The 21,451-nt window shown below is 43.4% G+C and overlaps 1 protein-coding gene and 1 long non-coding RNA gene across 3 annotated transcripts; both read right to left on the bottom strand.

The window, feature by feature from the left end:
* Window positions 1-8,910: 8,910 nt before the first annotated feature.
* Window positions 8,911-9,784, bottom strand: LOC123743761 (uncharacterized). Its single transcript, XR_006770596.1, has 2 exons — window positions 9,408-9,784; window positions 8,911-9,316 (listed from the first exon to the last, which is right to left on the bottom strand). It is a non-coding gene; the product is annotated as an uncharacterized lncRNA (long non-coding RNA).
* Window positions 9,785-10,441: 657 nt separating this feature from the next.
* On the bottom strand, window positions 10,442-15,370 carry LOC106608989 (SLAM family member 9). 2 transcript variants are annotated; one of them, XR_006770595.1, is made up of 6 exons: window positions 15,089-15,370; window positions 14,543-14,836; window positions 12,032-12,286; window positions 11,733-11,896; window positions 11,025-11,524; window positions 10,442-10,466 (listed from the first exon to the last, which is right to left on the bottom strand). XR_006770595.1 is itself a non-coding variant. In XM_014207304.2 (5 exons), the coding sequence occupies exons 1-5, from the start codon at window positions 15,150-15,152 to the stop codon at window positions 11,156-11,158; spliced, it is 1,146 nt and encodes a 381-aa protein (XP_014062779.1). In that variant the 5' UTR covers window positions 15,153-15,370; the 3' UTR covers window positions 10,811-11,155. The 2 variants fall into 2 exon arrangements, 1 of the variants encoding a protein (XP_014062779.1); XM_014207304.2 differs by lacking the exon at window positions 10,442-10,466 and having other exon boundaries at window positions 10,811-11,524.
* Between the last annotated feature and the right edge of the window lie 6,081 nt (window positions 15,371-21,451).

The raw sequence follows: 21,451 nt of genomic DNA, 5'->3' as shown, positions 1-21,451 counted from the left end.
TGGCAGACCAGGGGGTTTGGTCAAGACGTTTACACATATCAGACATGAACAGTATGATTAGCTCGGTTTCAAGGGTGTTTAATTAAATAATAAATCAAAAAGAAAAGGTCTTCCCCATGAGACCCTCTCTGGGATACCGTCTTCTGGGCTCCGGGTCTTGCTGTATCCTGTCGGGCACACAAACTCAACTCCCTCATCTTAGCTCCAGTAACCGTCTCCAACTACATGGAAGTCACCTCACTTCCCCCAGTCCTCCCCCGTGTGCTGCCCTTCTGGCAGCTTTATGGGGCTTGTACAGCTGGTGAGCAATTAGCCCTTGAGTACTCAACTCCCCAATCAGCCCCAATTAGTCCTGGGTGGAGAGCCCATCGAGACCTGGCACGTCCAGCAGATGGAGCCATCACCTCGTGATGTATTCTCCGTCTGTCACCAGGCCTCGACGAGTCTCCCCCTGGTGGCTGACCTGCTGTACGCCACAATATGTATCTATTGTTTTGCTGGAATGTTCTGATACTGTATATTTGACTGTGATATGTGGGTGTTTTATCTAGCTAAAGCCTGTTGGGGCTAGGAGGTAGTATTTTCACGGCCGGATGAAAAACGTACCCAATTTAAACAGGTTACTACTCTGGCCCAGAAAATAGAATATGCATATTTTTAGTACATTTGGATGAAAAACACTCTGACGTTTCTAAAACTGTTTGAATGGTGTCTGTGAGTATAACAGAACTCATATGGCAGGCAAAACACCTGAGAAAAATTGAATCAGGAAGTGGGAGAAATTAGAAATGTAGTTTTTGTTTTGAATCCCTTGAAAAACTACAGTGAAATAGGATTTACGTTGCACCTCCTAACTCTTCCATTGGCTGTCAACTATCTTTAGGAACTGGTTTCAACCGTCATCTGTTACCGGGCAGAAAATTACCGCTCAGTCAATCACTGGCCAGTCTGAGGAGAGTGTCTTATGATGCGCGCGCACATGACTTCGGTGTTTTTTTATTTTTCTTCTGGGATGGATACCTATTGCCCGGTTGTAAAAGTATCACTATTTTACGTAAAAAAATACCCTAAAGGGTTGATTGTAAACATCGTTTGACATGTTTCTACAAACGGTAATGGAACTTTGAACATTTCGTCTATGGATTTGGGTCCACGCCACATGGCATTGTAAAGTGTTCTGGATGGGTCAACAAAATGGACGTATTTGGACGTAAATGATGGACTTTGCAGAACAAATGAACATTTCTTGTGGAAGTGGGTGCCCATCCGAGTCAGCAAAGGTAAGTAAATAGGTAAGTAAATATTTCGAACATATTGTTAGAGATTTGTCGACGTCGTGGTTGTAGGCTAACTGTATAGCTTAGCATTGAAGGCTAAGTTCTGTACTCAGAATATTGAACAATGTGCTTTTTCCATAACGTTATTTTGAAATCTGACAAAGTGGTTGCATAAAGGAGTAGATTATCTCTAATTCTTTAAATAATTGTTATAAATTCTATCAACGTTTGAGTTCTTCTGGAAATTAAATGTGCCTATTCACCGGAGGTTATGGGGAGAAAACATTTTCTGAATTGGGTTTTTGAATATAAATATAAACTTGATCGAACAAAAAATGCATGTATTGTCTAACATGATGTCCTAGGAGTGTCATCTGATGAAGATTGTCAAAGGTTAGTGCTTAATTGTAGCTGTATATCTGGTTTTGCGATGGCTATCGTGCTTGGAAAATTGCTTTTTTTTTGTTGCTGAGGTGCTATGCTAAAATAATCTAATGTTTTGCTTTCACCGTAAAGCCTTTTTGAAATCGGACAATGTGATTGGATTAATGAGTAGAGTATCTTTAAAATGCCGTATAATACTTGAATTTTAATTTTGAGATTATTTTGTTTTGAATATCACGCCGTGCTATCTCACTGGTTGTTGTCCAACCAATCCCGTTATCGGGATTGTATCTCGAAGGGTCCTCAAGAGGTTTTAAGGTGAAAGCACTTATTGTAAGTCGCTCTGGAAAAGAGCATCTGCTAAACGACAAATCAAATGTAAATGTTTTACATACAGATGTCATATTACTGTATTGAATTGTGTATTTTTTTAATATTTGTCACAAATGTACTGTATCGTTTGCACGTCTTTATTAATTAACCTCTTACATCTAGACGTTCCGCTAGCGGAACACCTGCTCCAATATCCAATGATGGGCGTGGCGCGAATTACAAATTCCTCAAAAATACAAAAACTTCCATTTTTCAAACATATGACTATTTCACAGCATTTTAAAGACAAGACTCTCCTTTATCTAACCACACTGTCCGATTTCAAAAAGGCTTTACAGCGAAAGCAAAACATTAGATTATGTCAGCAGAGTACCCAGCCAGAAAAAATCAGACACCCATTTTTCAAGCTAGCATATAATGTCACAAAAAACCAAACCACAGCTAAATGCAGCACTAACCTTTGATGATCTTCATCAGATGACACACCTTGGACATTATGTTATACAATACATGCATGTTTTGTTCAATCAAGTTCATATTTATATCAAAAACCAGCTTTTTACATTAGCATGTGACGTTCAGAACTAGCATACCTCCGGTGAATTTAATAAATTACTCACGATAAACGTTCACAAAAAGCATAACAATTATTTTAAGAATTATAGATACAGAACTCCTTTGTGCAATCGAGGTGTCCGATTTTAAAATAGCTTTTCGGTGAAAGCACATTTTGCAATATTCTGAGTAGATAGCCCAGCCATCACGGCTAGCTATTTAGACACCCACCAAGTTTAGCCCTGACCAAACTCCGATTTACTATTACAAAAGTTTGATTACCTTTGGTGTTCTTCGTCAGAATGCACTCCCAGGACTGCTACTTCAATAACAAATGTTGGTTTGGTCCAAAATAATCCATCGTTATATCCAATTAGCGGCGTTTTGTTCATGCGTTCAAGACACTATCCGAAGTGTAAATAAGGGTCACGAGCATGGCGCATTTCGTGACAAAAGATTTCTAAATATTCCATTACCGTACTTCGAAGCATGTCAACCGCTGTTTAAAATCAATTTTTATGCCATTTTTCTCGTAAAAAAGCGATAATATTCCGACCGGGAATCTGCGTTTAGGTAAACAGACGAAAGAAAACAAAGCATGAGGTCGACTCGGGCACGCGCCTGAGTCTCACAGTACTGTAACCAGCCACTACCCAAACACGCAACTTTTTTTCAGCCAGAGCCTGCAAAGCCACGATTCAGCTTTTTGCCGCCTTCTGAGAGCCCAGAGAGGTTAAAAAACACACCAGTCTCTTTCAGAATGTCTTTAAACAATAAAAGCTATTTTACCAACATTTCTGAAAAAGGATACATAGCGTTTTGGAGTCAAACTCTGTAACAGAATCCCCCTGCCGAGGGCGCTGTGGGAATAGTTTCCAGCGTGTGTGTTTGTCTAGCTGGCACTTGGTCGTCTAGCTCTCCCCTCCTGTGAGATATCGATCACCCCCAGCTCGTGGCTTCAGCCAATCACTCTCCCCATGCCCTCCACACTGTCCATGGACTGATCATGCATTCTCTGATTGGTCATATGCTCATAGCTAGCCATGCACTGGTCAGACAGGTCCGTTACATGCTCACGTAGGAGTAGAAATATTACCCTGAGCCTGACAGTGTTATCGTGGGTGGAGTTAGATGTATGGGATGTGTGAACACAAAGTTATAGTTGTTATTTAACCCCTAGAGTCTGATGCACCAGTGCGTCATATAAGTAACATAACAAATCCCAAAACCAAAATCTGTCAGTTTAAGCTAGAGGCGCCTGTATCTGGGTTTTTTGCATGGGCTGCGTCACAATCCACCGCATCCACCTATGGTGGCCTTCCGCTTCTGCGGTGGAAGGTGGCCGAGCTACAGCGGTATTTGTCAGACCATGAGATCCCAAAAATCGGTCTTCTCACGAAAACGACTGTAGAGTCTGAATGGCTTGGCCTATAAAACCAATATGACCTCGCTATAACGGTGGTCTCAGTTTCGCTCTACGACCCCCACAAGCCCCACGGGACTCGTCGGTACCGTCGATGTGCCAACTTCTGTTTGTAGCATCTGAATTGTTTGGGCTACAAACTAATGTGACCCCACGGTGGCGTTCTCCATTTTGCCCATAAGTGTCATGGGACTCCTGAAGGTACCGGAAAACACTTTTATGGAGGTAGTTTTGTGTTCACTCCAAAAGGGATTAAATGTTTAAAAATATGTTTCCTGAGCTTCTTATATTTCCTAGATATAGAACAGACACTTCAAGACCTTATGCCTTACGGTTATTTTGACTGTTTTTTTTTGCCATTTAAGAATGTGTTTCTATGGGAATTGGTACTAAAGGCCAAATTCAATATTTTATCAAATTCTTTTTTCATATTTTCGTTTTTTAACCTAAAGGGGTCCTAAAATTCTAAATCAAATAGCTGAACGATGATCTTAGTATGATCATCATCATCATCGTCAATAGTATGATCATCTTAAAACAATTCCTATTGTCAGCTTATAACTCCCCCATGTCTGTCTATAAGTAATCATAATATAACAATTATGTTAAGTATGTATACTCTTTCATGTACTTGTAGCTCTGCTTTAGGTAACTTACCGTCATGCAAATACAGTCCTTTCTTACACTGCCATTGTATATTCCTTGTTAGCAAACATGCTAGTCATTAGCCTACTCTTCTATACAATGTGCTTATTAGATACAGTTTTTGTTATCGAGGATTGCTGTGTAATAGCCTACTGTCCTTCATATTGTGCTATTGTAGTTCTACGCCATTACATGGTTATAGCTCATTCATGTCTGTTCACTACTCTGCTCTATCCAGTGTGTCCATCTGTCCCTGCATCACAATAAGATTCAATGAGTTCTAGCTTCCGTCACTAGGGCTGTTGCTAGAACTTGCAAAATTCTGACCGGCTTATGTAATGAATCAAAGCGTCCATTGCTATGGTGGTGGCTTGGCTCTATTTTACCTCGTAGCGTTTGCGAAGGATGGATGACGCCGGAAGTTCTAATTCTATTTCACCTCATAAGCGCTCGCTCAGTCGCCCCAAAATTATTACTTCCGAATTGCTCTCCAAGGATGGTGTTTTTGACGGTGGCTACCTGCTGACTACCTACTGCTTCAGAGGACCGAAAAGACTGGAAAGAGAACACACTTTCTTTACCATATATTTGTCTTTATGTAGAACAAAAATGTAAGCTGTTAAATTGACGTTGCTAGATACCGTACATAAACTCAGCAAAAAAAGAAACAACCTTTTTTTAGGACCCTGTCTTTCAAAGATAATTTGTAAAAATCAAAATAACTTCACAGATCTTCATTGTAAAGGGTTTAAACACTGTTTCCTATGCTTGTTCAATGAACCATAAACAATTAATGAATATGCACCTGTGGAATGGTCATTAAGACGGCTGACAGACGTTAGGCAATTAAGGTCACAGTTATGAAAACTTAGGACACTAAAGAGGCCTTTCTACTGACTCTGAAAAACACCAAAAGAAAGATGCCCAGGGTCTCTGCTCATCTGCGTGAACGTGCCTTAGGCATGCTGCAAGGAGGCATGAGGACTGCAGATGTGGCCAGGGCAATAAATTGCAATGTCTGTACTGTGAGACGCCTAAGACAGCGCTACAGGGAGACCGGACGGACAACTAATCATCCTTGCAGTGGCAGATCACGTGTAACAACACCTGCACAGGATTGGTACATCCGAACATCACATCTGCGGGACAGGCACAGGATGGCAACAGCAACTGCCCGAGTTACACCAGGAACGCACAATCCCTCCATCAGTGCTCAGACTGTCCGCAATAGGCTGAGAGAGGCTGGACTGAGGGCTTGTAGGCCTGTTGTAAAGGCAGGTTTTCACCAGACATCACCGGCAACAACATCGCCAATGGGAACAAACCCACCGTCGCTGGACCAGACAGGACTGGAAAAAAGTGCTCTTCACTGACGAGTTGCGGTTTTGTCTCACCAGGGGTGATGGTCGGATTCGCGTTTATCGTCGAAGGAATGAGCATTACACCGAGATCAATTTGGAGGTGGAGGGTCCGTCATGGTCTGGGGCGGTGTGTCACAGCATCATCGGACTGAGCTTGTTGTCATTGCAGTCAATCTCAATGCTGTGTGTAACAGGGAAGACATCCTCCTCCCTCATGTGGTACCATTCCTGTAGGCTCATCCTGACATGACCCTCCAGCATGACAATGCCACCAGCCATACTGCTCGTTCTGTGTGTGATTTCCTGCAAGACAGGAATGTCAGTGTTCTGCCATGGCCAGCTAAGAGCCCAGATCTCAATCCCATTGAGCATGACTGCGACCTGTTGGATCGGAGGGTGAGGGCTAGGGACATTCCCCCCAGAAATGTCCGGGAACTTGCAGGTGCCTTAGTGGAAGAGTGGGGTAACATCTCACAGCAAAAATTATGTAAAACACTGTTATTGCACACAGAGTGAGTCCATGCAACTTATTATTTGACTTGTTAAGCACATTTATACTCCTGAAACTAATTAGGTTTGCCATCACAAAGGGGTTGAATAAATTATTGACTCAAGATATTTCAGGTTTTCATTTTCAATTAATTTGTAAAAAATGCAAAAAACATTGACATTGTGCAGTATTGTGTGTAGGCCAGTGACAAAAATATATACATTTAATCAATTTAAAATTCATGCTGTAACAACAAAATGTGGAAAAATTCAAGGGGTGTGACTACTTTCTAAATGCACTGTACGTATTTGTCATTTAACTTTTAAAAACGTATTACCTTTAATGTGTGACATAAACACAACCAGAGTTGTTGCCAACGTCGTTTTAGAGAATTTGGCAGTATGTCTAACCGACCTCACAATGGCAGACCACGTGTCACCACGCCAGCCCAGGACCTCCACATCCGGCTTCTTCGTCTGCGAGATCATTTGAGACCAGCCACCCGGACAGCTGATGAAACTATGGGTTTGCACAACCGAAGAATTTCTGCACAAACTTTCAGAAACTGTCTCAGGAAAGCTCATCTGCGTGCTTGTCGTCCTCACCAGGGTCTTGACCTGACTGCAGTTCGGCGTCGTTACCGACTTCAGTGGTCAAATGCTCACCTTCGTTGGCCACTGGCACACTGGAGAAGTGTGCTCTTTACGGATGAATATCGGTTTCAACTGTACTGGGCAGATGGCCCAGTACAGTGTGTATGGCATTGTGTGGGTGAGCAGTTTGCTGATTTTAATTGTGAAGAGAGTGCTCTGTGGTGGTGGGGTTATGGTACGGGCAGGCATAAGCTACGGACAACTTACACAATTGCATTTTATTGATGCCAATTTGAATGCACAGAGATACAATGACGAGATCCTGAGGCCCATTGCCATGCCATTCATCCATCGCCATCACCTCATGTTTCAGCATGATAATGTACAGCCCCATGTCGCAAGGATCTGTACACAATTCCTGGAAGCTAATAATGTCACAGTTCTTCCATGGCCTGCATACTTACCACACATGTCACCCATTTAGCATGTTTGGGATGCTCTGGATCGACGTGTATGACAGAGTGTCCCAGTTCCCACCAATGTCCAGAAACTTTGCACAGCCATTGAAGAGGAGTGGGACAACATTCCACAGGTCAAAATCAACAGCCTGATCAACTCTATGCGTGAGGCAAATGGTGGTCATATCAGATACTGACTGGTTTTCTGATCCATTCCCCTATCTTTTTTGAAGGTATCTTTGACAAGATGTATATCTGTATTCCCAGTCATGCGAAATCCATCGATTAGGGCCTCAATAATTTATTTCAATTGACTGATTTCCTTATATGAACTGTAACTGTAAATTGCTGCATGTTGAGTTTATATTTTTGTTCAGTGTATGTTATGAATTTGAAAAATTTACAATATGATCTGAATTTACAAATTGATATGTTATGAATTCTAGCTAGGCGGCTAACGGAGTTAGGGTTAATGTTAAGTTTAGGAGTTAGGTTAAAGGGTTACTGTTAGGGTTAGGGGAAGGGTTAGCTAAAAGGGTTAAGGTTAGGTTTAGAGTTAGTTATCATGCTAAGTAGTTGCAAAGTAGTAAGTAGTTGAAACGTTGCTAATTAACTAAAATTATAAAGTTGTCCGTGATGAGATTCAAACTCGCGTCCTTTGGGTTGTCGGGCGACAAACCCTCAACCTTCTGGCCCATAGCCCTGCGTGGCATCGACTGTGCCACAAAACCATGCTAAAGTGGGTATGTCGATATCCATGTTTATAAACACAGGGTTGCTACAGCTATTGTTATTTGTGGTGGTGCAGTAATCCTTTTTGTGTATATTATGAGGGTAAAAGGGTAAAACAAAATGTGTACAATACAAGCAGAGGGTCATGTAAAAATATTTTTTATGTTGGGGGGGGGGGGTGATTCTTGTCCACAACTCTTGTGCACTCTTAAACGGGAACACACATTTAACATGAACATAAGAGGATATAGTACTGTGAGTAATTACATTTAGATTGCTTCCGTAGAAGAGAGAGGGAAGGCACAATGTTATCCTGGCTTGGCGTTTCTCAATGGATCATGCTACTATTTCTCCAGCAACGAACAGAGTCAATACGCCTGCATCCGCGACGGAGGACATCTGTATCCATGACTCGACTCGTGACTTGAGAATACTAGGGACTTGGGACTCGACTCAGGCTCGAGGTTAAGTGACTTGACTACATCACTGAGGAGGGTTGGAGACACTCCCCTGGATTGGACTGACAGAAACGATGTAAGACGGACAGTGGGTCTGGATTGACAATACAAATCTTAATGACAGCATCACGTAAGGACATGTTTAAGGCTAATTTGCAGTACACACACACACACACACACACACTCAAAAGCATGCATACATTGTACACTCAAAAGCATTTATTCAACTACACAATAACAAACACATTCTCACCAGGGTTGGGCTCAATTCTGAATTTTGGAATTGACTTCCATTCAACTCATGAGTTGAAATTCTAATTGAATTGACCACACCCCACATGATGTATAATTTGAGTTTGAGTGGCAGGAAGTAGAATTTAATTAAGTGCAATTCAAAGAAATTCCACTCAGTCATAGAACATTAGTTTCATTGAATCTGAAAGGTCACAGTTCCAGATACCAAATAATATATAACTTTTCTCTGGAAATAATGTTTATATAGTATTTTAACCTTAATGCTTAGAATAGACAATTATATTTCCACCAACCATTTAATTTGTTTGGGTTTTGCAATTCTGTATCCTGTTTACTACTTCACAGATTAAACCTAGTCCTGGAATAAGAAGTATGTTCAATGGAGATTCTCCATTTAGAGTGTTTTTAAGTCCAGGACTAGGCTTAATCTGTGTCCAGGAAACTGACCCAAAATGTATGATTTGGAATAATGCAAAATACTACCTACATGTGAGCTTGTGCTACAGGATAAATGCTTCTGCTTTTAGCCATAATTGACTGTCATCAAATCAAAATCAAATCAATTTATATAGCCCTTCTTACATCAGCTGATATCTCAAAGTGCTGTACAGAAACCCAGCCTAAAACCCCAAACAGCAAGCAATACAGGTGTAGAAGCACAGTGGCTAGGAAAAACTCCCTAGAAAGGCCAAAACCTAGGAAGAAACCTAGAGAGAAACCAGGCTATGAGGGGTGGCCAGTCCTCTTCTGGCTGTGCCGGGTGGAGATTATAACAGAACATGGCCAAGATGTTCAAATGTTCATAAATGACCAGCATGGTCAAATAATAATAATCACAGTAGTTGTCGAGGGTACAACAAGTCAGCACCTCAAGAGTAAATGTCAGTTGGCTTTTCATAGCCGATCATTGAAAGTATCTCTACCGCTCCTTCTGTCTCTAGAGAGTTGAAAACAGCAGGTCTGGGACAGGTAGCACGTCCGGTGAACAGGTCAGGGTTCCATAGCCTCAGGCAGAGCAGTTGAAACTGGAGCAGCAGCACGGCCAGGTGGACAGCAAGGAGTCATCATGCCAGGTAGTCCTGAGATCCTAGGGCTCAGGTCCTCCGAGAGAAAGAAAGAAAGAGAAAAAGAGAGAATTAGAGAGAGCATACTTAAATTCACACAGGACACCGGATAAGACAGGAGAAATACTCCAGATATAACAGACTGACCCTAGCCCCCCTACACATAAACTACTGCAGCATAAATACTGGAGGCTGAGACAGGAGGGGTCAGGAGACACTGTGGCCCCATCCGATGATACCCCCGGACAGGCCAAACAGGCAAGATATAACCCCACCCACTTTGCCAAAGCACAGCCCCCACACCACTAGAGGGATATCTTCAAACACCAACTTACCATCCTGAGACAAGGCCGAGTATAGCCCACAAAGATCTCCGCCACGGCACAACCCAAGGGGGGTTACGTCAGTAACTCAACCCACTCAAGTGACGCACCCCTCCTAGGGACGGCATGGAAGAACACCAATAAGCCAGTGACTCAGCCCCTGTAATAGGGTTATACCTGTATAGTACCTGTGTAGTTCTACCACATAGCCAGCTAGATGTAACAGATCCTACAGATCCTACAGAAGTTGATTGAACCTTTTCTATTGATATTTGTAAATATGCTTTCTCATCTAACATTTACATTTGACATTTTAGTCATTTAGCAGTGAGTTACATATCCGGAGCAATTTACAATTAGTGAATTTTAGCCAATAATTAGATATATGGTACTTATTATAAAAATGATAACCCAAAAAATATGATATACTGTTGATTGATTGAGTTGATTGATTGAACGTGTCTTTTTATTGCTATTGTTTGGTTGAGCCTGTCTTCTCAACCTTCTTTTCAGTTCGTTGAAGATGGGATCAAACAACGGGATTCCCATTTTTTTTATTCAGCTGTTTTATATACAAGTATTTTTAATAAAGCATGTACAGTGCTAATAGATGGAATGATTAATGAAGTAAAAATAAGTAAAATAAGTAAAAATGTTTTTTGTTTTATATTACATTTTCCCGTCATTCTTCCTCGTTCACAATTTCCCCTGTGTTTTGATTTTCGCTATCTGAGTATATGGGTCAAGTCTTAGTCAATGTAATAGCAGGGTAACTGTGAGAGGGACGGAGGGGTAGTTTATCTCCTATTGAGCAGCTCTGTCTGGTTTGTTGAGATTATTCCCGTATTTGTCCACTGGGCAACGCTGTGCTGCTGCTGGTTTCTGTACAGTGCTGTAGATTGATGTAGGCTCTGTCTCAGTAGGGCTCTGCGGCCCTGGCCTGTCCTCTTTTGTAGCGCCCACTTTGTCCACTAGGTGAGACTCTTCTGCAGCTGGGTGCTGCACAGTGCTGTAGAGCGCCTCTGACTGTGTCTCTGACATCTCTTCTGGTGACGGGAGCTCCACTCCTGCTGCTCCTGGTTTCACTACAGTGACGTAGATAGTTGTTACGTCAGAACCCCCTGTGTTTTGTGGTCCCGGCCTTTCCCCTTGTGGAGCGCTCACTGGGTTGACCTGTTAGGATATGAGACAGACTGTAACAACATTCAAATGATCATTCTTTAAACATTTTGAGAAACATTTGTTCTTTAACTACTTTAAGTAGTCATTCCCCTCCATGTGACATGACTACGTGGCGATAGAGCTGAAAAGAAACACTTTTTTGAGATACAAGGTTTTTCCAGGACACTGACAATAGATAAATGATGGACAGAGAAGGTACCTGCAGTGGCTGCTTGTTTTTACGGGCCCTTCTTCTCGTTGATTTGATGCGTCGTATACCAACACATATACCAACAATCACACTAATGAATAGCAATCCAGCAGTAACACTGACCACAATGATGCCAACTGGGAATTCGGAAGCTTTCCCATCCTTCTCAATACCTGAGATGTCACACGCACGCACACACAATTGTTAATCACATTTTTGCTGGAAAATTGTAACAATTATATTAAAACTTTGATATTTTTTAACAATGATAGAGGCACAGAAGGTGGAAGCTAGTAAATTGGACTTACATATGTCCTTCATGGGTTGTGACTTGGTCTTTGCGCTGACGTGATTTTTTCCTGTGCACTGGATAGTGTTGTTGTCATTGGAGATGGTGATATTGACTACGGTGAGTGACTGTTGTGACAGTGTGCAGTGACGCCCGTTACAGACAGACAACGCCCAGACATCTTCAACAGAACAGTTCACTGTGATGTTACATTGTCCCGTACTTGAGTTGGAGTAGAGAGACACCACCTTCATGACTGGTATGGAAACAGCTTCTACAAGAACCAGTTGGAAAAAAGGTTATGTCCATGACAAGAAGAGTCAGAGGAGTGTGATGAATCTCCTATAGTTTAATCCTATAGTAAAACAAAATAATGATTGGTTATAACTGGTTTATGCACAGTGTGTGGGTAAAATCGCTGGGAAAGCAAAGCCAGAAACAAGCCATCTTACAATGTATGTGTTATATAGGCTTAAAAGTTCTCTAGGGCCAGTGGGACGAAATCGTCCCACCTACGTAACAGCCAGTGGAATCCTGTGGCGCGTTATTCAAATACCTTAGAAATGCTATTACTTCAATTTCTCAAACATATGACTATTTTACACCATTTTAAAGACAAGACTCTCGTTAATCTAACCACACTGTCCGATTTCAAAAAGGCTTTACAGCGAAAGCAAAACATTAGATTATGTCAGCAGAGTACCCAGACAGAAATAATCAGACACCCATTTTTCAAGCTAGCATATAATGTCACATAAACCCAAACCACAGCTAAATGCAGCACTAACCTTTGATCTTCATCAGATGACACACCTAGGACATTATGTTATACAATACATGCATGTTTTGTTCAATCAAGTTCATATTTATATCAAAAAACAGCTTTTTACATTAGCATGTGACGTTCAGAACTAGCATACCCCCCGTAAACTTCCGGTGAATTTACAAAAAATTTACTAAATTACTCACGATAAACATTCACAAAAAGCATAACAATTATTTTAAGAATTATAGATACAGAACTCCTCTATGCACTCGATATGTCCGATTTTAAAATAGCTTTTCGGTGAAAGCACATTTTGCAATATTCTAAGTAGATAGCCCGGCATCACAGGGCTAGCTATTTAGACACCCAGCAAGTTTAGCACTCACCAAAGTCAGATTTACTATAAGAAAAATGTTATTACCTTTGGTGTTCTTCGTCAGAATGCACTCCCAGGACTTCTACTTCAATAACAAATGTTGGTTTGGTCCCAAATAATCCATAGTTATATCCAAACAGCGGCGTTTTGTTTGTGCGTTCAAGACACTATCCGAAAGGGTAAAGAAGGGTGACGAGCACGACGCATTTCGTGACAAAAAAATTCTAAATATTTCATTACCGTACTTCGAAGCATGTCAACCGCTGTATAAAATCAATTTTTATGCCATTTTTCTCGTAAAAAAGCGATAATATTCCGACCGGGAATCTGCGTTTAGGTAAAAAGACGAAAGAAAATAAAGCATGGGGTCGACTCGTGCACGCGCCTAAGCCCATTGTCCTCTGATCGGCCACTTGCCAAAAGCGCAAATGTGTTTCAGCCTGGGGCTGCCTCGATATCATTCAGCTTTTTCCCGGGCTCTGAGAGCCTATGGGAGCCGTACGAAGTGTCACGTTACAGCAAAGATCCTCAGTCTTCAATAAACAGAGACAAGAAGAACAAGATCTTGTCAGAGAGGGCACTTCCTGTAAGGAATCTTCTCAGGTTTTTGCCTGCCATATGAGTTCTGTTATACTCACAGACACCATTCAAACAGTTTTAGAAACTTTAGGGTGTTTTCTATCCAAAGCCAATAATTATATGCATATTCTAGTTACTGGGCAGGAGTAGTAACCAGATTAAATCGGGTACGTTTTTTATCCGGCCGTGTCAATACTGCCCCCTAGCCCTAACAGGTTAAGGCTGAAACATTAAGAAGACAGAGTGGCAGAATAAATTCAACCACACCTTTGTTTCATCCCAAAACGAGAGAGCAACCTCTGTCCGGTGAAGTCCTCTAAGCATATTGCATGTAAGAAACGGTTACATGACCTACAGCATGGTCAAGCAAATTAATGTTTCCAACATTTTGGGACTACTAAACAACTATCGCTTTAGAAGCACATAGAGTTAACGCAAATCGCAAAGAAAAACAGCAGCTGCCTCCACTATTGCAGTACCATTTCAACTTCAACATTTCAACATCATCAAATCACCTATGCTTAGTCTAATACAGTGACAACTAAAAGATACCAAAAATAATTTAGTCATAGGTGGTACTCATAGGTGGTATGCGAGCTACTGGTAGCTCCTAATCGACCTTGGAGACCCCTTTCCTAGACCAAGGATGAGCAACTTTGATGGTGATGGGGGCCACAAAAACATCTGAACTCATGAGGGACCAACGTGGTTCTCTCGGGTCTGCTTACTAACATCCATACCCACACACCCAGTCAGAGCCAGCAATAGCCTTTTTGGGGGGCCTCAGTTAAATTTTGAATTATACTCACCCAGTATTGTTACATTGTACTCAATAATAGTTTCTAAATTCCATTTTCCAACAATCGGATAGTAAATTCCACTGTCAGTTTCCTTCAGATTCTTAATGCACAAAGAGTGGTTCACTGGGTTATAATGCACCTTGTCCTTGTATTGAGGAGAGATCTCTTTATTATCAACTATTACAGCACTTTTGAATTTCCATTTAAGTTCTTTATGCTCCTCAGGGGATTCAGCAACAGCCAGACACACGAAACCTCCCTTCACCCCATACTTGTATATTGACGGAACTTCAGCCCAGGTCCCTAAAGAAAAAGGAAAAGGTTCACCGGGTGCAACGTTTTTTCAGCAAGGGATAAAACACGAATAGCATACCAGGCTAACTATTTACCTTCATATTTTTTCTAATTCCTAACCGTTATTTGACATTTTTCTTTTGTCCTAAAAGCTTAATTCCATTTGGAAAAATACATGTGCACTGTTGATTAAATCTATTTCTATAAGTCACCTCGAAACCTTTTGAAAACCTTTTGAAAAAAAAAATTGGTATGGGTTACCTGTGAGGATAAGTAGAAACCATGAAATGTTCATTGTAGAAGTGTAAGCGATGAAGTCTGGCATCGTTCTCTGATCTCTGTCAAGGTTGAGTTACTCAAAACAAACTAAGTAGGTGATGGCAGTTCCCTGACCTAAATACGATGCTCACAACTTCCTGCCCCCTCAGTTTAAGCTGTAGTGTTGAATGCTCACTCGTAAAACTTATTTTAGGGGGTAGATCAGCTTTAACATTGTAGATAGATTATGGCTTCCATCAATGTAATTGTCTGCATCATATCCAATCCCCCATATATTTTTTGGTAAATATACTGTAATGTGCCTTGCAAAAGTATTCATCCCCCTTGGCTTTTTTCCTATTTTGTTGCACTACAACCTGTAATTTAAATTGATTTTTATTTCTGTCACGCCCTGATCTGTTTCACCTGTTCCTGTGATTGTCTCCACCCCCTCCAGGTGTCGCTTATATTCCCCAGTGTATTTATCCCTGTTTCCTGTCTCTCTGTGCCAGTCTGTCTTGTATATTTAGTCAAGTCAACCAGCGTGTTTTTCCCGTACTCCTTTTGCTATTCTCTTTTTCTAGTCCTCCCGGTTTTGACCTTTGCCTGTTTCTGGACTTTGTACCCGCCTGCCTGACCATTCGGTCTGCCTTGTTTAAAAGTAATCATTTTTTCTAAGAGTATTATTGATCGATTGACTATTACTTTTTTAATCAACCAGCAGTGGTATTTGTAGTGGGGGACATAACTTGGCAGGGGGTCTGGGGGTCCTCCCATTTTTTGGGGGCATCGACAGCACATTTCCTGCATTTCTACACAATCTAATATGACCCATGGCCCTTCTAGCCATCTCTATTTACAACAACAAAAAGTAAGCAAAAATGCCCACAGTTCGGTAAGAGATTATTAAATATATATATAAATATGTTTAAGTGATTGATAAGACTAGATCCATGATAATTCAATAATCAATATTTTGTTGCTCCTTTAACCAATAGCCTAACAAATGAAAAACTCTTACAAATAAAGTACAAAGACAACGTTTGATTACCTTTAAGACATCCTCTATATAAAATTTCAGCCAGACCGCCCAGCCAACCCGAGACGCCTACATGCTCGACCCCCACCAGTCTCAACTCAACTCTCTCCCCAACACAACTTCCTTCCCATCTTTTTTTTATGGTTCAAGCAGTGGTGACCCGTCATTCAGGGCAGGTGGGGCAAATCTTTTTTTTTGGGGGGGGGGGTTGCCTGTTTTGCATGTTATTTTGGCATTAATACGTGTCACATATCAGTTTGCAAACAATGAAAAAATATATAATTGAGCCACATACAAACATGTCATTTGTTTTGCTTTCTTAAGTAAGGCAGCTCCAAAATGCAGGTGTTTCAGCCTAGCTCAGTTCTTTCTATGGTGGTGGGGCAGCCAGCGGAAAATATGGAGCGTAGGGGTTGGTAATGTTCTCTAGTTGTGCTGGGATTGGCTCACTGTTTTGTCACTCATGGGGACACTACGTCACCGCCAAATCTAAGGGTAGAGCTCGAAAATTCAAGCCCATTGGTGCTGCCATGGAGATACATTAGAAGTGCCCATTCAAGAAGGCCCAAGGTCATTGGCCACAGATAAATTGACGTCAAATAACGTTATATCTACAGTAGCTTTGATTGGACTGTCAACATCATACTTTCAAAAACTTAGCTAGCAAGCTAGCAGTCATCATCATGAATCAAGTCAACAATCTACTGGTAAATGCTTTTTAATCCTTGTCATATGAAGATAAAGGAGAGAAATTATATATTAAACGTATATGTGCTCATCGGCCATTGGACATAAACATTACAAAACTAGTTGGAAATCGCAAATTCAACAATGAGTGGTTTGGAAGGAATTCTTGGCTAACTGCAAGCATTGCAAAGCAATCACTAGACTTATATTCAGTGGAGTGGCTGTGTGGTCCCAAGTCTGGGTTTAAGGGTCTCTTTTCCAACATTAAAATGATAAACATTCAACATTGGGCATGCAGTCGATCCAACATGATTGCTGCTGCGCTCGAAACAACTGTTAACTCCGAAGTGGGAAATCTGACTTCAGTGAGTTCAAGACAACTGCGAACTTGGGAAAAAAAACTAGCTTGTTTTGAACGGTCATCCAACTAGGAATTGTAAGTCGGGAACTCGGACCTCTTTCTAGAGCTACGACCTAAAGATCACTGATGTCATCATGATTGACCTTGTTTATTTCCGAGTTCCCAGTTGTCTTGAAAGTGCCATTAATCCAGAGAATGCCAGACTTTGATGACAAAGTTTGATGACAAAATTTGCCCACGAAGGACCGCCGCGCAACCTTTCTGTTCAAGTGAGCACAGCACAACAAGGTGAGTCCAAAAATGTCTTGTATGCTGCTGCATAAATTATGTAATATGCCAGGGACATATGTATACTGTAGCTAAAAAAGTAAAACTAGCTATATGTTGTGTAGTAAACTGTTGGTAGCCTATGTGCCTCAGCCTAATCATTTGGTATATTTTCCCCTCTTAATTTCGCATACTGTTCTGACATGGTGGTGCACATGTAGCCTATAACCTATTTTTGAGAAATATAATCATTGAATATTGTAAGAGCTTTCATTGTTTGCTTATATGCCCCCTCTATTTATCCTACTCTTCTGACTTGGTGTACAGGGAGAACACTCTAAAAACGGCCCATGTTCTGAATTCTGTCTCTGCACATTTCAAAAGTGCTAAACAAATAGGTATATTGATTCCGTCCGTTCTAGCTAGCTCATTAATGTGTTCATCGAAATTACGGATTGCCTCTTATCCGCTTGTCGTCCCCTTATGCCATAGTTTGTCCATCTCAATTGTCAATAGAAACCACATTTGTTTAAGCAAGTCTGCCATATCAGCAATATTTTTTAAAAAGGCAGTAAATGAGGCTGAATTAACTGTTTTGCTGCCAGACAAGGCTCCGCTGATAGCCAGGTGTAGTAGTGGTAAGGTGTTGGGACTGCTGTTGGGACTCTGCTGTTGGGACAGCTTTATTTAGGCCCTAACAGTTTGTGGGCACCGTTTGTCACCGTTATAGTGCAATTAATGTATTGTTTCGTGTTGTTTTGAAGCTTTGCTGGCATGCCTCCACAAATTATAATTTTTTGGGCCCCACCAACATTTACATGCTAAAATCGCCACGGGTCTCAAGGGAAAATTTTAGAAAACAAGAGTTGAATGACAACACACATACACCTTCACATTAACACACAGAAACAGTGTACCCTCTATATAAACTCAGCAAAAAAAGAAACGTCCCTTTTTCAGGACCCTGTCTTTCAAAGATAAATCGCAAAAATCCAAATAACTTCACAGATCTTCATTGTAAAGGGTTAAAACACTGTTTCCCATGCTTGTTCAATGAACCATAAACTATTAATGAACATGCACCTGTGTGAACGGTCGTGATGACACTAACAGCTTACAGACGTTAGGAAATTAAGGTCACAGAACTTAGGACACTAAAGAGGCCTTTCTACTGACTCTGAAAAACACCAAAAGAAAGATGCTGTAACGACTGTCTTCTGTAGAAATGGACCAAGGCGCAGCAGGTATGTGAATACTCATCTTTAATTAAAATAAAGAAGTAAAGCATCCACTTAACAATGCAAACAAAGTGACAACAGCTACAGTTCTGCAGGCTAGAAACGCAGTGCAAAAACAACCACCCACAACCCCAAAGAAAAACACACACACCTATATAGGACTTCCAATATAAGGCAACTATACACACCTGCCTTCAATTGGAAGTCCCAATCATCCACCCAACATTAAACCAATACAAACATGCCACGTCCTGACCCCAAAACTAAAACACTAGCTCCATCTGCTGGTCAGGACGTGACAGTACCCCCCCCTCAAGGTGCAAACCCCGGAATGCACCTACCAAAAAAACAAACAAAAAAAACCAACACAAAACCCATAAACAATAACCCTAAAACAATAAGGGAGGGAAGGGAGGGTGGCTGCCGTCACCGACGGCACTGTGCTACACCCTCCCTCCCCAACCCACCTATCCTGGAGGTGGCTCAGGTGCAGGGCGTGGACCTTGCTCCACCGTCGGCGTAGCCCACTTCGGTGGCGCTGCTAACTGCGCCGGGCAGATGGGCCACTTGGGCTGACCCTGGCAGACGGACCACTCATGCTGGGCCGGAGGACAGGAGGACCCCTCGGGCTGGACCGGAGGACAGGAGGGCCACTCGGGCTGGGCCGGGGGACAGGAGGGCCACTCGGGCTGGGCCGGAAGGCATGCGGGCCACTCGGGCTGGGCCGGAAGGCAGGAGGAACACTCGGGCTGGACCGGAGGGCAGGAGGACCACTCGGGCTGATCCTGACAGGCCGGGCACCCTGGCAGATCAGGGCAGGCGGACCACTCGGGCTGGGCCGGAAGGCATGCGGGCCACTCGGGCTGGGCCGGAAGGCATGCGGGCCACTCGGGCTGGGCCGGAAGGCATGCGGGCCACTCGGGCCGGGCCGGAGGGTAGGAGGACCACTCGGGCTGGACCGGATGGCAGGAGGACCACTCGGGCTGGACCGGAGGGCAGGAGGACCACTCGGGCTGATCCTGACAGGCCGGGCACCCTGGCAGATCAGGGCAGGCGGGCACCTCTGGCAGAACCGGGCAGTCTGGCCACTCTGGCAGTTCAGGGCAGTCTGGCCACCCTGGCAGTTCAGGGCAGTCTGGCCACCCTGGCAGTTCAGGGCAGTCTGGCCACCCTGGCAGTTCAGGGCAGTCTGGCCACCCTGGCAGTTCAGGGCAGTCTGGCCACCCTGGCAGTTCAGGGCAGTCTGGCCACCCTGGCAGTTCAGGGCAGTCTGGCCACTCTGGCAGTTCAGGGCAGTCTGGCCACTCTGGCAGTTCAGGGCAGTCTGGACACTCTGGCAGTTCAGGGCAGTCTGGACACTCTGGCAGTTCAGGGCAGTCTGGACACTCTGGCAGTTCAGGGCAGTCTGGCCACTCTGGCAGTTCAGGGCAGTTCTGACGACTGTTGACTGGCGGGCAGCTCTGGTGACTGTTGACTGGCGAGGCTGGGTTGACACACTAGACTCCTGATGCGTGGGGCTGGTATAGGACGTGCCAGCCTGGAGACACGCACCTCCATGCTAGTGCGTCTGGCGGGAAACACCGGACCGAAAGGGCGCGCTGGCGGTCTTGATTGTAGGGTTGGCATCCCCCCTTCCGGCTCGATGCTCACCTTGCCCTGGCACCTGCGGGGCGCTGGTACTGGGCGAACTGGGCTGTGCGTCCGTATAGGCGAGATGGTGCATACCTCAGCGTAACATGGCGCCCTCCACCTCGTACGCACCTCCCTGTAGTCACGGGTAGCTGGCTTACTGCTCCTCCCTGGCCTGGCCAAGCTACCCGTGTGCCCCCCCCAAAAAAAATCTTGGGGCTGCCTCTCGGGTTTCCTAGCCAACCGTGTTCCAGCGTAACGTTCCCGATGGTTCCTCTGTCCAGCTGCCTCCACTCTCCTGAGTGCCTCCACCTGTTCCCATGGGAGGCGATCCCTTCCGGCCAGGATCTCTTCCCAGGTGTAGGCTCCCTTGCCGTCCAGGACGTCCTCCCATGTCCATTGTTCCCTTTTTCTCTCCTGTGGCTTCCTCCTCTTCTGCTGCTTGGTCCTTTGGTGGGTGATTCTGTAACGACTGTCTTCTGTAGAAATGGACCAAGGCGCAGCAGGTATGTGAATACTCATCTTTAATTAAAATAAAGAAGTAAAGCATCCACTTAACAATGCAAACAAAGTGACAACAGCTACAGTTCTGCAGGCTAGAAACGCAGTGCAAAAACAACCACCCACAACCCCAAAGAAAAACCCACACACCTATATAGGACTTCCAATCAAAGGCAACTATACACACCTGCCTTCAATTGGAAGTCCCAATCATCCACCCAACATTAAACCAATACAAACATGCCACGTCCTGACCCCAAAACTAAAACACTAGCTCCATCTGCTGGTCAGGACGTGACAGATGCCCATGGTCCCTGCTCATCTGCGTGAACGTGCCTTAGGCATGCTGCAAGGAGGCATGAGAACTGCAGATGTGGCCAGGGCAATAAATTGCAAAGTCCGTACTGTGCGACGCCTAAGACAGAGCTACAGGGAGATAGGACGGACAGCTGATCATCCTCGCAGTGGCAGACCACGTGTAACAACACTTGCACAGGATTGGTACATCCGAACATCACACCTGTGGGACAGGCACAGGATGGCAACAACAACTGCCTGAGTTACACCAGGAATGCACAATCCCTCCATCAGTGCTCAGACTGTCCGCAATAGGCTGAGAGAGGCTGGACTGAGAGCTTGTAGGC

Source organism: Salmo salar, chromosome ssa07 (genome assembly GCF_905237065.1).
Source record: "Salmo salar chromosome ssa07, Ssal_v3.1, whole genome shotgun sequence".
NCBI lineage: Eukaryota > Metazoa > Chordata > Actinopteri > Salmoniformes > Salmonidae > Salmo > Salmo salar.
This window is presented reverse-complemented; position numbering and strand designations above follow the sequence as displayed.

What these genes read in the sequence shown, in the direction of transcription:
- LOC106608989 (XM_014207304.2), bottom strand. Translation starts at nt 15,152, where the DNA reads ATGCCAGACTTCATCGCTTACACTTCTACAATGAACATTTCATGGTTT. An exon ending in GTACAATGTAACAATACTGG is followed by an intron (nt 12,287 to 14,542) that starts GTGAGTATAATT and finishes TGGTTCTTGTAG; the next exon opens with AAGCTGTTTCCATACCAGTC. An exon ending in ACAACCCATGAAGGACATAT is followed by an intron (nt 11,897 to 12,031) that starts GTAAGTCCAATT and finishes GTGACATCTCAG; the next exon opens with GTATTGAGAAGGATGGGAAA.